General features: G+C 36.7%; 1 protein-coding gene across 1 annotated transcript in view; it reads right to left on the reverse strand.

The window, feature by feature from the left end:
• Positions 1-730: 730 nt before the first annotated feature.
• SLC1A3 (solute carrier family 1 member 3) overlaps positions 731-16,632 on the reverse strand; it is a 65,604-nt gene continuing 49,702 nt past the window's right edge. The window contains exons 6-10 of the mRNA XM_085042078.1: positions 9,604-9,899; positions 7,793-8,026; positions 6,051-6,245; positions 4,517-4,651; positions 731-3,266 (exon numbers count right to left, since the gene is read on the reverse strand). Of these exons, the coding sequence (XP_084898204.1) occupies positions 3,062-3,266; positions 4,517-4,651; positions 6,051-6,245; positions 7,793-8,026; positions 9,604-9,899 (1,065 nt within the window). The 3' untranslated portion in view covers positions 731-3,061. The remainder of the gene's footprint in view (positions 3,267-4,516; positions 4,652-6,050; positions 6,246-7,792; positions 8,027-9,603; positions 9,900-16,632) is intronic.

Consider the following 16,632-nt stretch of genomic DNA (forward strand, 5'->3'; position numbering starts at 1 on the left):
CATGTCTTCTCTGAATGACTTCTTTTACAAAATTTGTTTCCACTTAAAACACCACAGAAATATTCATAGAGGTCATTGTTTGCTGTTTTGCTGATGTATGTTCAGGAAGGCAGGGCTTCTCCCTGCTGTCTCCATTCACTCCAAACAACACAACTTTCCAGATGCAAGTGATTCCACTTGTGCCTTTTATACCTTTCCAGCACTTCTGAAGAGATATTCACTTCCATTACATGGTAGCTAAAGTTTTTGCCAAATGAACACAGCACCACAAACTGCGTTCATGAGCAAAAGTCTAAGATGGCTGTAATATTACAAAGTTGTAATGGGGGTTTGGACCATCTAATTGTGCATCCAAAATGAACTGGTGGCTTTGCAGTAGCTCAATCACTGAAAATGTAAATACTTTTTTTTTTGATTTTTCAGATATTGATGCATATTTATATAATTGAATTTGAATGAACTTTCGTGGGATAAACACTGGTTCCTTTAATTCTTGGTGTACCTCCCTCCTACCCTCTATTTCTTTGTTTTTGATCATGAAACTAAGCAAGTATTTGTGATAAGAAAGCCCTGTAATATCAAAGCCCTGCTGAACAAAATGTCCTGTAATTCCTGAAATTCCATACTATGAGTTTCTCAGCTTGGAGTTTGTGCAAAGCTTCTATTACAGAGAAGAGAAGAAAAGAAAGAAATTTCCTTTGGAAGAAATTTTAAATCACAATAAGAGCAGTAATGTAAAACTATTTTTATTGAAAATACATCTACAAAGTAATGTTTCTCAATCCACTCTGGGTGCATACCAATGGAGAACCAATGAGGGATGGGGAAGGTAATCTTTCTATAATACCTGATTTCCATAAGAAACAAAGTTAGTATAAAAAAAGATCACATTCTTTGTGACACAATTCATTTTTCTCAGCTGATGTCATAGAAAGACAGCCTTTTACATTGTCTTTGCAATGTATTTCCAAACAAAATCTTAACAAAAATTTAAAATGTTATGCCATAAATTCTACAGTTAATGTTTATACACACATTCTGAATACAGTATCTATATAAAAATATCTCTAATTATATATCAGAAAATGCCTGTCTGTATTCTAGATTTGCATTTTGTTAGCAAAAAAAAAAGCCAAAAAAACAACCCATATTTTCTTTCAGTCATTCATTTATAGATTCATTTAGAGCTTTCTTGGTTTGACTGCTCAATAATCTGTATTAAACTCTGCTCACTTTGTTCACTTGAGAGTGCTTGTTCATATTGTCTGGAGAAGATGGACAGGAATTTTCAGTCCCAAGAAACCAATCTTGCCTAGGAAAAGATTTGTCTTTGACCAGCATGCTGACATTTTCACTACAGTTACTTGTACTGCATTTATGGACTTTCAGTGACAGATGCAACATATTGAATGTTTTTTGAATGGTAGCTGGGACAATGCAAAGGGATCTTTCATTTCTGTCATCAGAATTATTTTGGCAAGGGCAGGGAGAAAGAAGGAAACTGGATATCTTAATAAAACAGATCACTGAACATTTTTGTGCCTGTCAATTAATATTTTTTCTTTCTCCCAGCTGTGTCTGCATTATAAAACTTTCCAGTTTAACCTCTCTAATAATACAAGGCAAAAAGGAAAAAGTATATAATTTGTATTTCTAGAAAAGGGCTTCTTCAGGGAATAATCTTGACATGAAAAAAAGAGCCACTGTATTACAAATGCACTGTCTCACTTTTTTCATTCTTTCCTTACCTATTCCCTGAAAGATACCTACAATATTTCATTTTTAAACCCTTTCTAATTAAAATTTCAACATATATTAAAGTATTTTTTATTTTTCAATTTGCATATATTTTCCTAGTAAAAGGTACAAAAGCACCCATAAGTTTTATTTCCTAAAGGGTTTTCTACTTCAGGTGCTACTGATAAACTCCCTAGGAATTAAAAATTTCACAATAATATGGGGAGCCTTCTCCAGATGGAAAAATGTAAATCCAGTTAATACCTCTACAATTTATTAGTGGATCAAGAATTTGGGAGGTTTCCAACCAGAAAACCTCTGCTGGTCTCAGGGATTAAGATTCAGAATCCAGCTCATTCAGGGTCTGAACATCTCACCCTCTGCACCTTCTGCAGAAGGCTGGCATTGCCTTCTCGTAATTGCTTATTAAGTAGCTCATTAGTGCATCCAGAGAGTGCAAATTTTTTCATCCAAACAGAGACGAAGACACTTTTTCTATCCCAGACCAGGGCTTTGCTCCTACAAACACTTGCACACAGATTGTTTAATTGGGTTGTGATGATGAAATTAAGGGAGCAAATCCAGATTGGAAGTACATACATGCATATGTAAATGTTTGTGAGTCAGTGGGAGCCAACTAGGCTAAATTTTTATAAAGATCAGCTGAATCTAATTCGAAAAACTGTCTAGATAAAATAACTTTCTCAAAATATTTCAACTCAGCTGGTAAAAGTGCTGATTTGGGGGTATTTTCTTTTCTTTATTTATATATCTTCCCCCTTTTTATCCCCTCAATTTATCTCCTGCTTTTTATTGTCCTGCTAGTATTTGAACAATAATATAACACTAGAGAAAAAAATCAGATAAAATAGCAAAAGTCCTGTTAATTCACTTAGCTGGATGCAGTTATCAAGTTAGAAGTGTTGATTGTGTGTTTATAGATGTTAGGAATTTCGCAACAGGTATTTAAAAAAATAAAACCATTTTCAGGCTCTGTTATCTGTTTTTACTTTCCAGTTCATAAAAAAAAAGAAAAAAAAAGATTCACAGGACTGAGTAACATATACACAATCTCTTTTTTTATCCCCAGTTAGCATATGTCTAGCAGGACCAGTGTTGTTGCCTGTTAATTTTTTTTTAAGTGGGAAGCCAACATATACCATGATCACTGCTAGTTTGGAATATATTTTCATTAATTCTTTCCAGTGCGAGCATAAAGGGAGAAATCAAGAACAGATGAACTTGGTGAATTCAAGATATAAATCGCCAGAAAAAGTGTGTGTTTTCTCACACCTGTAAGTGTTGAACTCACGCTTTCTCTAGCCTACATCTTGGTTTCACTATCTATTGGTTTTTCGTTCTCATTTTCTTGTGAGATCAGCTGGTATGGTTTCTTCATTTCATTCTCCTCTATCACAGAATTACCCATTTCAGCATCCCTGTTCTTCAGCTCGTGCCGTGATAAATGTTCAACAATTCCTGCTCCAATGGAGTCTCCCAAGACGTTGGTAGTGGTACGGAGACGATCCCTGAGGAAAAAGGAGTGAGTTAATTTCATCCCTTGCTGAAGGAAGCATGCAGACTAGCTGCTAAAATGGCCCTTAAATCGCTGCTAGATGAGTCCCCTGTTTTATATACATATACTTATCTGAACTGTTAATGCCACGATTTCTTCTACGGAAATTAAGAAATACAATGGGATGTGGAGCCACAAAATGTGTTAATACCCTTAGCAACTTCGCAGCAAGAAACAGCCATGTGATGAGCACTGCAAAGGGAGCATTTGGCTTCTTGGAGGCATTTAGATATTCTTGGGTATCAAGAGGTTGGATTTACATCCTCTGAGCTTGTAAGCCAGCAAGAATCTACCTTGTTAGGTTTGTTTGTCTCCTGACTATAAACTATGATGTGTAATTTAGGGTGGAATTTTGCAGGAGTGACTCAAATAAAACTACAAAAATTCATCCCTTTCAGAGGGCTCTGCCCAGCAGATGCAGGAGGCAGCCTGACAAGGATTGACTGGCAGTGTCAGTAGTTAAGCCTCCACCTATATCATGGGGTTAGGTAATAACTTGAAGACATTTTGTTCTGATCACAACACAGGCAACTTCTTTCAGGGATCACTTGAGATGATTGAAGAGTAAAAGCCTTCATTAAGGCTTTTACCCTTAAATTACATGAAATAATAGGTGTTAGATGCAATAGACACTGGAGGAAATCATTCTCTGATTTATTTCCTGATCCAAGGAGATATGTATATCTAAAGGTGTCTGTCATCTTCTACAGATAGATGAATGGAAAAACTGAGGGGCAATACTTTGTGGTGGCAGTTAAACGATTATTTTTCATTTCTGCCTTCATGGCTTGTGGAGATGAACCTTTCCTACGTTAGATAGTCAGCAGGGCTGCAATGAGTTGGTTGGATGTGATTCAGCTCTGAATCTGTTTGATTGAAAAGTTTTCATTGCCATCCTACAAAAAATAGAAGACCAAAGCAATTCTTTGCTTATTTAATTATAGTGTATCTGAAAGTTTTCTTAGAATCCTAACAATAGAGGTTTCTAAGTAAACTTTTTGCATGCAAAACAAAGCATAATTAAGCAACACCCCTCACCATCTGCTTTAAGAAAATATCTTAGTATCAAGAAATAATGATTCTTTCTAACACTTGTCTCCAACTGCCTTCCACAGCAAAAGATTTTAGTTCAGCCAGCATGTCCCTGGCTGTTTCACTTCTAAATACGGTCTCAGACATTAACAGCTCCATAAAAATACTTACAAGAACCAGTCCACTGCAATGATAAGAGTGATATCATCTGTAGGCAAACCTACTGATGTGAGCACAATGACCATGGTGACCAGTCCAGCTTGAGGAATGCCTGCAGCCCCAATACTGGCAGCTGTAGCGGTGATGCTGTGCAAAGAGATGGCAAGAGAATTAATTGATTTTGGTAATTAAACTGTAATAAAAGCTCTCATCACCTGGCAAACTTTAAAACCAGATATAAAGCAAAAAGGCACTTGCTCAGTAGTAAATAAAAAGATGAGCCTCGTCCCTTATCTGAATACCCTATAGCTTCAGGGGAATATGACTCTTGATCCAAAGTGTTTTACTAAACCTTTATCCAGAAATCTGGAAACATGATTTTGTTAGGTCCTGAATTCCACACTAGAAGCCAAGGGCCAGACAAAAACATTACAGCTACATGTGTCCACCCATTGAAAAAACTCACTCCACAAGCTCAAACACGTTAAAAGAAAAGCTGAGGAGGTAGTTCTGTTCTTGCAGATCTAACACAAGAGCTTTTGCTCTCTGTCCATCTCGCTATAAGTTCATGCCAGGTGAAGTCTCTGTCCTCCAGCAGCTGGCGTTCTGCCATCAGAAAACGGAAAGCTGCCAGAAGCCCTGAGTCATACAGTCTAGTGACTTTGTAGAAATATGCTTGTTCACACCTGGTTCAAGAAGAATTTGTTTTCTCAGGTGTTTTTCCAGGGAGCAGCTCTAGTACTAATGAATGTGTATTGCCTTGGAGGGTGAAGGCAGTTTTGTCTTATGTTAATAAATAATGAAATAAACTGGTGGGTTTTATGGAAAGGAGCACTGTTTCTGAACTTTCAGTATTCCTGTGTGATAGTTAAGTGTCTCTTTGTCCCACAGTGCCCACCCTTGCTGACATTCCTTTCTTCTGCACATGTACATATCACCATTTTTCCTTAAACTGTGATAAACTTAATGAAATTAAAGCAGATCAGTTATCATTAAGTGCTAACTAGTGGGTTGTTTGCCGTTCTATTTCAAATAAGAAGGCTTTTGTGTTTGAAAACATAACCTATCTTCACCACTTCTATCAGCTGATGCAATAAAAGGTATTACTACTCCTTACACAGCTAGCCCAGTTTGTATCCTGAAACCAGAAAAACTCTGCCTCTCCTAGCAGTAACACTGCGATGATTTTATGCTGCAGCTTGGTAAATGCATTATAAAATACCTGGTACTCATTACAGCTCTCTAGATGCCAGTAGCTGCATGAGTTTTCGAGAAAGAAAAATTGGAAATTCATTAAAGCTTGTTCTTTCTGTTTTTATTAAGTGCAGTAATGGGTGTGTCATGTTACAGTTTTGTTAAAGGTTTATCTAAAGGAGAATACGTGCTGGGGATCCGTTTGTGTGCAGAGGATGGAAATTACAGATAACCTGATATTATAGCAGCTCTTCTTTTGAGCTGTAGATGCTTTTGTTTAATCCCATATAAACCAGCAAGAGGTCATCACAAAGGTGCTTTTATTAAATCTAGGGAACAGTGATTTGCATACCTAATTGTGATAATCTGCCCAAAGTTCAGATCAAAGTTGTTGACCTGTGCAATGAAAATTGCAGCCAAAGCCTCATATAAAGCAGTTCCATCCATATTAATTGTAGCACCAACTGGGAGTACAAATCTTGTAACTCGCTTGTCCACTCCATTTATTTCTTCTAGACACTTAAATGTAACAGGTAGTGTTGCAGAACTGAAACAAAAAGAAAGAATATACTATAGGTATAAATTCTGCAAAGAAGGAAAGAAGAGTGTCACGCATTATAATGACAAGAAAGACTGTTCTGTCTTAGTTTTCATGTGATATACTGGATTTTTTTTTAATAGAAAGGCTGAATTTAAGCACTTCTAATGGTGAAGGCTCTCTTAATCCTCTTGGAAAATTTTCCAGCTATTAATTACTGCCATTCTCTATGTAATCCCTAGTCTGAAAGTGTCTAAGTTCAGTGTTTTGCCACAAGGTTCTTCTGCCAGGCAGAAGAATCTATTTAAATCCCCTGCTTCTCACTTTTAAATCATGGAACTGTGATTGGATCCTGCCTAAATGTTGTTTTCTTGAAGGTATACAGACTGGGCCATTTAAACCTTCACTAAAAAGCATGTTTTTTCTCATTTATTTGCCAGCTCCCCTGGAAAGGGCATTTTGATCTACGGTTGCATTATTTTCCCACCTGTGGGTTAACACCTGTAGGCAGAGAAGCACCACACTGACCTGCTTGCCTCCACACCTCGATGGGACAAGCCAGGTCTGTCCAAGCCAGGTCTGTATCTCTACATCTGATCACGCCAAAGTAAAGAGGTTTTTAAAGACACAGCAATTCAGGTTACTTGATCTCAGTGAAATGTTCATTGTTGACTACTTAACAAACTTTCTCATCTTTGAAAACTCTATCAATACTGATAAAATACTGACAAAAAATAGAGAGGGGCTGTGGAAGACTGTGTCATAAAAATCCCTTTGCTGACAGTCATCTTACAGTAGAATTTTAAATCAATTTTTCAATCAAAAATTTTTCAATTTTTATATCAATTTTTCAATCAAAATTTCAATCAAGTACGCTGTCTTGCATCAGCCTAGGCTTTTACTTCTAACTGATATCAAACACCAAGGACTTGAATTTAGAATTACAGAATCTCTGACTGAAAGCCCTGTTTTTAGGAGACATTTAAAAATCTATTAAAATGGAAGGTGTTTTATGACAGGTCAAATGGTGTAGAAATGTCCACTTTATTGTGATAATGTTTCCTTCTGTCATACATGCAAACAGTTTTTTAAATGCATATGACATACCTATGACCACCTACAAGGAGCAAAAGTGGCATTTCTGTTGTAGGTTCTGCATCCATCATGGGCTCTCAGGATTTTGAGCACAGAATGTCAGCTGCCAATAGGAATCCCTCCTACAATTTTCTGTTTGCTGCTCCATTTCCCATGCATATTCTTTGCTGGCTGTATCCTTCATTATCAAGCCATTACAAACTACTTAAAATAGCAAACACCAACACTAACCAAAGTCACAAGTGTTTTGGCCATAGAGTCTGCACCACCAAACAGATTGATTTAATCTCTGTTCAGGGTTTCTTATAGTAAACAGAGTTCAAGTTAGTATTGGAGAGTAGCAGAACTGAATTACAGTGGCCAAGTGAATACTTGAATACAGAGTTCACCACATATTAGGCAAAATTTTCTTAAACCAGCACTGCGATTTAAAAAAAAAGCTTTTTAATGCTGTGTTATACCTGGAAGATGTTCCCAAAGCTGTGACTAATGCCTGGATTAAGCCTCCAATAAATACCCATGGGTTCTTACGAGTGATCACAAAGTAGAGAAGAGGTAGGACAATGACAGCATGAATTAGCAAACCGATGATAACTGTTACAGTGTACATGGCAAGCTGACCACCGATCACACCCATATCTTCCATCTCAACAATTTTTCCAGCAATCAAGAAGAGAATTCCGAGTGGAGCATACCTGGAAATAAGAAATCAAATCAGCATTAAAAAACAAGAGTAGGGATTTTTGGTCCCCCATCCATGCTGTTTGTGGTTACATGCACACATGCAGGATTTCACCGTTTGGATGCTCCTATTCAGGAGCAGTTAAAGAACTTAACTCTTCAACTCTTAACAATTCAACCTGGATTAAACCACAGCAGTGAATGTTTCTGGTGGGATTCAATGGATTCAGATCTGGTAATGATTTCAAGACATATAGCATGCCTTTCTGACAGGTAGGAAAATGAATTCTCCTTGGAATTCAAGTGTAATATAAAAGCTAGTTTAGCCAATTGTGTTATAATTCTGCCTGTTTGAATGAACGCCCAACAAACACAGCTGTAGACTATTCCCAACACCTAGCTCTATGACAGTGCTGTCTCCCATGTAGTTGGGTAAGGAATTCACACAGAAGTCTGATAACTTCTGAAGATTTCAAGCTGCTTCTGGCCGTGCTAGATTTCATCCAGTGGGACACTGGATAAATGTATTAATCATGAAGAGATCACTATGACAAAGGTTGGCTGCATTGTGGGACAGCAGCATAGGTGGTGTGAACTGCTTTTCCCTAACAGGAAGCACAGGTAGAAGTGAGGACAGAGCTGGGGCTGAGTGTAAAACTCTAACATAATTCTGCTGCAGCAGTACTTTAGGTTCAGCATTATTCCCATAAATGTCCACTTGTCTTCTCACAATGAGATACCACAGAACAAAATCTATCTGCTGTATCTCAACTGCCCTTTAAGCCATCAAATCCATGCAGGAATTTATCTGAAGTAACAATTCTTAAGCTCTGTTTTATCATTTCACACACGCTTCTGAAGGAGAAAAGATTTTAGTTATTGGAGCAAATGTACTTCTTTTTGGTTTCGTATCTAGAATGGCAGTGTACATGTGTACACTTGGATAGATTCTTGGAGTTGATTTATTGCTTTCTGTAGTAGAGAAGGCAACAAGACACAATTTATTTTCATAGCTAACTTTCTCCCTGGAGAAAAATGAGTCCTAATTTTTGAAGAGATTTCATACCTTGAGGGAAAAGGTGTTTATTTAATTTACCTAATAAACACAGTAAAGAAAACAGGAAAATTATATGTGTGTGTGAGCAGTGCAGCTACAATGCAAGGACGTACATACACACCCTACAACTGCAGGAACCAGTTATTTGGAAAATTATGATAACAAGGTCTTGCTGTGTAGAAATAAGATTATGCAAGAGGTTTGTCAGTTTCCTTTAATGAATTTAGATTATGATATAAGGAAACATTAATAGCTTGCTGCTGTGATCACTATCTTTACGAAGACATAGAGTGGCTCTATATAAGGGTAGCAACTTCTGCCATGTCAAAAGTGAAACTTTAGTTAAAGAGTTGGTATGTTCGGGAAAATTGCTGTCATAGAGAGTTACACCTCTTGAGTTTACTCATGAAAAAAGCTACAAGGTAGATACAGTCTTATTGTCTGACCTTCTGCCAAACAGACTCTTGCTACCCTGACTGTGATGAAAAAATATGATTACTAGCTTAAAAAGGAATTTATCGAAGAGGCACTTACCACATGATTAGAGCTACCAATCTCATGATAGCCTCATTAAGGCTATCAAAGAAGTCTTTCAATGCCTGACCTTGCTCCCTCATGCTCCCAATCACCAGGCCAAAGCTTATTGAGAACACCACCAAGCCAAGGGCATTCACTCCGTTCACAGAACCTGGAACAGGAACTATTTCCTCTTTCATTCGGGTGAGAGCTTCCATTGCCTCTGACACGTTGCTTATTATGGAAGTCACTGTGGATGTGTCATTGGGTGGAATAGTTACTTTAAATTTTCTCTTTTCATAGTTGGTTTTGAACTGTTAAAAGAAAGACAGAAATTTGCTAAGTCATGGCAAACACAGGTTAAAATTACAAATTAAATTATTATTTACTGTTGTAAGACATTTAAAGTTTTTGCTAAATATTTCTAGGTAAAATGTACTATGATGAAAACTTGGCTTTCCTGAAGGCAACAAAAATCTGTTTTATCTAGATCTTCACCTTTAGCTTCTAAAAATAATTTTCCCATAGATATGCCAAAATCAAAAATGCAAATTTGTCATGTTCTAGTATTTTGTAACAAAACTATTGATTCTTACTTTGTATATTTATAAATTTCTACTTTTCCCAACAACAAAATTCCAACTGTTTATAGTCTTTTTCGGCTAGTGAAAATATATTCATGTGCTTTGGAATTTCTTTATTTGTTCATCTTTCTGTACTAAAAAAATTAGACTGAACCTACCTAAAATACAACATACTTATTTTTTCCTTTGTTATGCCAAAGCCATTACTTTATCCTGCAGCACAAGTCACCACATTTCTTATTTAAAGAAAAGGATTATACTTTAAATGGTTCCAGTATGAAATCAGTTTCTAAATCTCAGTATGGTCCTACATGTCTGCTTTGAAAACCAATCTGTCACCCCTAAAGTTTTTCCTAGGAGAAATTTACACCCTGAACATTTCTATCTGGCTCAAAAAGCCCTGCAGCTCTGTCCTGGTTAAATTCTGTTGAATACAAAGAATACTAAATATCACTTATATAATGTTTCTCATCTATGTCAGGATGCTAATTAATTCATTAAAGCAACAGAATGCTATCATCAAGGTTATTCAGCAACTTTGGATTTTTACTCATTTGGAGTTACCAAGAAAAGGCAACTAAGACCAAAAGTTTTAGTATAATTACTGATATCTGGAGACTGTTGAACACTTCAGAAGTACTGGAGCGAAATGAAGTACTTATGACCAAGATGGGAAACAAGATAATCATAATCTTTCAACACTAGCCTAATTTAATGTTACTTTTTGCAAGTGAGTATTTTTATGCACTCCTTCCATATATCCCTCTAAACACTGTAAATCTGTCAGAATTTCAGATAAAGCCTGCTTATGGGACATTTATGTAAAGTTTCTGAATAATATGTGTCAGAACAGATCCATATGAATCTCAGATATTCTTGAGTTTTGAACAAAATTTGTTAAAATCTTTTAAGATTTGGGCTGTAGAGAAGTCAACTGAGATGTGTGAGCAGTTGGCTGACAAGGAAAAGCCCAGTTCCACTGCCTCCAACCACTTCCACTCACATCCAACCTGCTAAGAGAACCTTGTTTGTTCTCTTAGCAAGACAATTCTGCTTTTTAAAGTGGCAGAAATCTTACCAAGCAAAAAAAAGTCACCACTTTTTAGGTAAAGCCTATGAGGATTAATCAGCTCTCACTGACTGTTGGATGTCAGAGAGGGCTGAACACAGACACTGGAACTACACAACCAGGAAAGGAGGGATGAGGTTGTCTGTTTGAGTTACACAGTGGTATTAGAGTGTAAATGGACATGGAAATGGAAATATAAGTGCTCATTAAAGTGGATTTTAATCTGCCTTGCCAGGAATGTTAAAATACTGCCTAACGTTACACAAAAATTTTCCTTTTTTTCCTTTTCCTTTTCCCTTTTCCTTTCCCTTTCCCTTTCCTTTTTCCCCATCTACAGGTATGGTAATTGTGTTAAATTTCTGTTGCTCTGTTTCAGTAGGAAAAATGCCTTAGGTGCAAATTCCTTAATGCAAATGTCTGAAGGATGTAAGTATGCTGCACTTGCAGGCATACAGATTAGATGAAAGTAGAAAAACAAGCTGTTTAATGAGTTCTGGAACAATGAGGTCTGGAATTAAAGCCAAATTTCTCATGAAATTTTCTATTCACTTCCCACTTTCCCTAGCACATCATAACTTACTTGGTTCTGACTCTCCTCCCTTAGCCTGAGGTCCTTCTCTCATTCCTACCTGATTAGGTCACAAGCACATAGGATACAGCTGTTGGACAGAGTTGGATGTGTGCTCCTTGCCTGTTGCAACAGGCCATGACCTTAGTCATAAACCACTTTTCCATCAGTAGCAGCACCCATCTCAATTTGTCTAAGAACAAATGTCAAATTAAGTTGGAGTTGCCCATGGTGCTACAAAATTACAATAGGGAACTGAGGAGCTATTGGGATCTATATGGGAGAAAGCACAATCACACAAAGACTCTCACCTTCAAAAATCTGTGTTTGAAAGATTTTTGGTGGTAATAAGCATATGCTTTCATTTTGTACTCATTTTGGAATTCTGTAGCAGCAGGAACATACTTTTAATTCTTTATTAGTTAAGTCTCTTTAGGGGTATAACATTGATTTTAGGAACTCAGCAAAGTCCTTTTCCACATCAGATACTAGACTGGCACACAGAGATGCAGATCTTATCTGTTGACTCACCCTATTCATCAGATTTAAGTACTCAGAAACATTACTAGGGAGAATAGCCTTTCTGGAAACTGTTGCAGACCAGTGGACAAGCAGCTTATTTAGAGTGAGATTCAAAATGGTAATCCAAGCAAATGGAACCAGAGCAACTTTATTTGCTCTGGAATATCTACTTGAGCTGGTCTTTCCTTTGTTATAGCTGATTGAGCTCAAGGAGGTCTCTGTGGATGTGCCTTTTGTGGATCTGTCTTACGCCCAAAGTTGTCTATCAAAAGTCATGAGAATTTCCCGGTGAAGCAAAAGAAATCAAGGGAAACCAAATATAGGAAAGACAAGGGAGGTGTCTACTCAGGGAAAAAGTATAGGGTGTAGGTTGAGCTTTATTCTTTTTATTACTTTTTCAAATGCTTATAGGAATTGGCTGGATGAAGGACCACCTTCAAGATGTGAGAAAGTGTTTTGAAATAGATGAGGTAATAGCACAGTTGACTATTACTGCTCTGCAAAGTAAATGGTGGCAAGAGATCATTTTTTGAGCTTTTATGACATTCCTATTTTTAGCAGATCTCTATCTCAGTGGGAATCAGAGTTATCAGCTTTTAATGTAGCCCAAACTGACAGTTTAATATCACATCGTGATTGTGCTGATCAATTTTCCTTTGCAATTTTCAGAAATTGAAGAAATTACATTAAATAAAACTGCTCATATAAGATATTGTAGGCTTAAGGGTCTCAGAAGAGAGACTGGAGGTCCACACACTGATAAGCTGTGGACTGATGATGAGCTAGACAACATCACTGAAGTTCTCTCCTTTCTGAGAACATTTGGTCCACAATGTCTCCAGAAGAGTTATTTTTGATAAAAGGTAAGATTTTTGATGCAAAATACTGATAATTTTTCCTTAAGTTCATGTATAGAGAACAACTGAGGAGCAAGATAAATGTTACTTGAATGTCTTAATTTGAATAGCTTTCTATGAACAATCTTATCTGCAAGTAAAATGCAAAAATAATGCATTCCTGAAATCTTTTTATGAGACTTGGCGGTAATGAACTACTGGAGAATTAATTTTAATTAACTAAGCTCACTATGAAATAGACAATATAATGATTTTATTGAATAATATAATGAATCAGTTGTTTACACTTTGATTGTTATTTGGTTTTTATTTGTGATACAAGTTACCCACAGTCATTTGACTTGGATATATTAAAGGACTTTCAAAGAAGCAACATTATAACCTGGCAGCAGCACAACCCAGTGGTTCAACTTGCAGAGAAGGTAATTGCAAAGGTAACTATTCTGAAAATTCATAATTCGCTGTCATAATTTACTCTGGGATAGTGTAATTAGTACTGTCTCTGCTAGGTCTGTATGATGATGCTACATTTAGTGACTAATGATTTTAAAAGCAACAAATTTGCTTAAATTCAACCCTAAAAAATTAAAATAAATGAAGACAGTGATATGCCATCTTCTTAACAGTTTTTTTTCTTTGCTTTCCATATGGATATGTGTGAAAGTACTCTAAATACTCTGCAGAAGAGCTGATGACACAAGTCATAATATATCTTAAGTAGACAAAATTATAATGAGAAAAAGACACCACATATTAGTACTCATTTCTGGATGTGTGATTAACACTTCCAATTCCCTTGGTAATGACAAGTTCAGGAAAGTATACATAACTAAAAATATCTCAAGAGAAATGCAGTTATCAGATGAAGTTCTTTAAGTCTCGGCTGGCATAAAATTCTACCTATTCAAAACAGAATGACCCTCACCAGATTTTTAGGCTGATTCTGTTTCTCTTGATTTTTGTTTGTGTTTCTTCTGCCTTTTGACAGACCCCAAGAGCACAGAACTAACAACCAGCTAAGAAGCAGCATCTGCTTAACAAGCAGACTGCTCACCACTGCTCAGCCCCAGGCTAGAGACAGCATTTTTTAATTTAGCAAAGAAAGAGAAATGAAGAGATAATGGCCAGAGCTGAAGGACAAATTCAAAGATCCCATTAGATATCCCTAAACTGGGGATGAATACAGGGGCATAGGGAAAATTTTCAACGATGTAATCTCATTTCAGGTAAGTGTGGAATATTTACTTGGAGTAAATCTATTCAGATTCTCTTCCTACTCATAAAAATCACGATAGATGCACGTGGTCAGTACGTAGTGAAGGTCATGACACATTGTTTGGAAATACAGCATCAGAAACCATGTTATTTAGATTAATAACCTGCTGTTAAACAATCAGACTGAGAAGGCTGATGTACTCAGCTCAACGAGTTCTTTGTCTTAATTTTCTGTCAGTCAGGTTTTCCACATCTCTCAAGTCCCCGAATCTCCAGGTGGAATTTGGAGAAGCAAAGTCCCTCCCACTCTAAGTAGAGGTTTGGGATCTCTTGATGAAACAGAATGGAAGTCCATGGGAAAAAATGTATGCCAGGATCCTGAGGGAACCAAACCACTCCCCATCATAAGTGAAAATTCCTGTCAGTCAAATGGAAAAAGGGAAAAATCTTCTGGGCAAGAAAATGTGCAAAGAAGGAGGATGAGGAGAAGTAAAAGAAAGGGGAGGCAGCTTTACCCCACTGCCTTCTTGGAAAGAAACACGAAAGGGAATCCAAATCCAAGGACCAAGCAATTGAAAATGGAACAGTAGAAAATATAGGAAGGTATTTCCTAGGTAAGTCCTAATGCTCCAGTTTCCCTTCAGGACTCTGTCTCCTACCAACAATCCTGCAAAAACTTTCCCAACTCCACCTAAAAGCCCTCCCACTTTGGCTATGTTCTGCACACAGTTCCATGTAATTTCCTACCTTCCAGTGGGTTCCAATACAAACTAGGAAAGAAACCTGCCTAGGGATGTGCACATCTGATCTACCCAAAAATGTGATTTAAGTGTGCAGTGCATGTTCCAGTGATGATTTCCAGGAGTGTAAAGCTGTGGGTCAGTTTTATGCCATTGAATGTGGCTGGCTATGAGTAGTAGTGTATTTTGTGTTTGGACCATCAAATATGGTGTTACAGAAGCAGATTTGTGCCAGATGGATCATTCTTCTTCATAAATCTTCTGAGAAACATAGAAAAGAATGGATGGAAATTTTTGAAAAGAAAGTTGGGGGGTCAGATGTGCACTCATCTGGATACTATGAATGTTACACATACTTGTAAGCTAAGACTAGTTTAACAAATCTGCTACAACAAAATAACAGTTACCTAAAAATCTATGTCTTGGTACCAAGTTCAAAAAGTAACAGTATGACAGATTTAAAATCCTGAAATAATAGTAAATCAGTAAATCCTGGAACTTTCAGCTGCTGCTGAAACTCAGTAAAAACTTTCACTAAACATTTCCTGGTTTTTTAATTGTTTTTTAGAAATTCCCTTAAGCTGTTAAGCACATGAGAAATCCAATATATTTAAGGTTAACAGACTCTACAGGACATCTTTAAATAAGAGCATAGCTTTAGAACTGCTAGTCACCAAGCCAAGTTCCTATTGCAGTAGAATACTTTATCAAAAGAATGTTTTAAGCTGTATTGTAAAAATACTGACGTGTTATTATGACTCTTAGTTGAAGATGTTTTCAGAAATTCAACATAAGGTAATGTAGGGTAAAACCATTACTAATTTCCAATTTATATTCAGTAATAGTGATTCCCATTTCTTTTTGTATGTTTATCTTATTTAACTCTGTTCCCACTTTGTTTTCATATGCAAATAGTTTCTCAATCAGTACTTTTTTCCTTTATATGTTGTGTTCTTTTGATAATTCCAACATCGCCTCTCTTCACTGTGTTCATTTTGCATGAATCTATGAATAAAAAAACTGAATATGCTCAGTATTCTAAATAGTCACATTCCTCTGGCTTTAGTTCATGTCTTGGTGTTCTGTCACTTCATATATCCTAGAGCTGAATTTAACTTTTTTTAGTCTTTTGATGATAACTTGCTAAGTCAAAGCAGAAATTACTGTTAGCTTCTAAATATTTATTTCATGTGTGATGAAAAGCTGCAAGGAGGTAACCCAACATGCCAACATCTGCAAGAGATGATTCACTTTATTGCTGTGACTTCATGGTGTTGTGTTGTGCCAGGGTCATACAGTGGCAATTCTTTGACAATTTTTAGATACCTCAACACAAAGTTTGGACTTTCCTTGGACTTTCTTGTCATCTGTAAATTTGAATGTGTGCATCTTATGGCAATGCCATTCATAAAGGTATCAACTGAGGTACTCCCAGTCCTTCAGCAATTTCTGCTGCTATCTCCACAAATTTTAAAATTCTTACAGTCCCCTG

Source organism: Lichenostomus cassidix, chromosome Z (genome assembly GCF_008360975.1).
Source record: "Lichenostomus cassidix isolate B80296 chromosome Z, HeHo_3.0, whole genome shotgun sequence".
Classification (NCBI taxonomy): Eukaryota; Metazoa; Chordata; class Aves; order Passeriformes; family Meliphagidae; genus Lichenostomus; species Lichenostomus cassidix.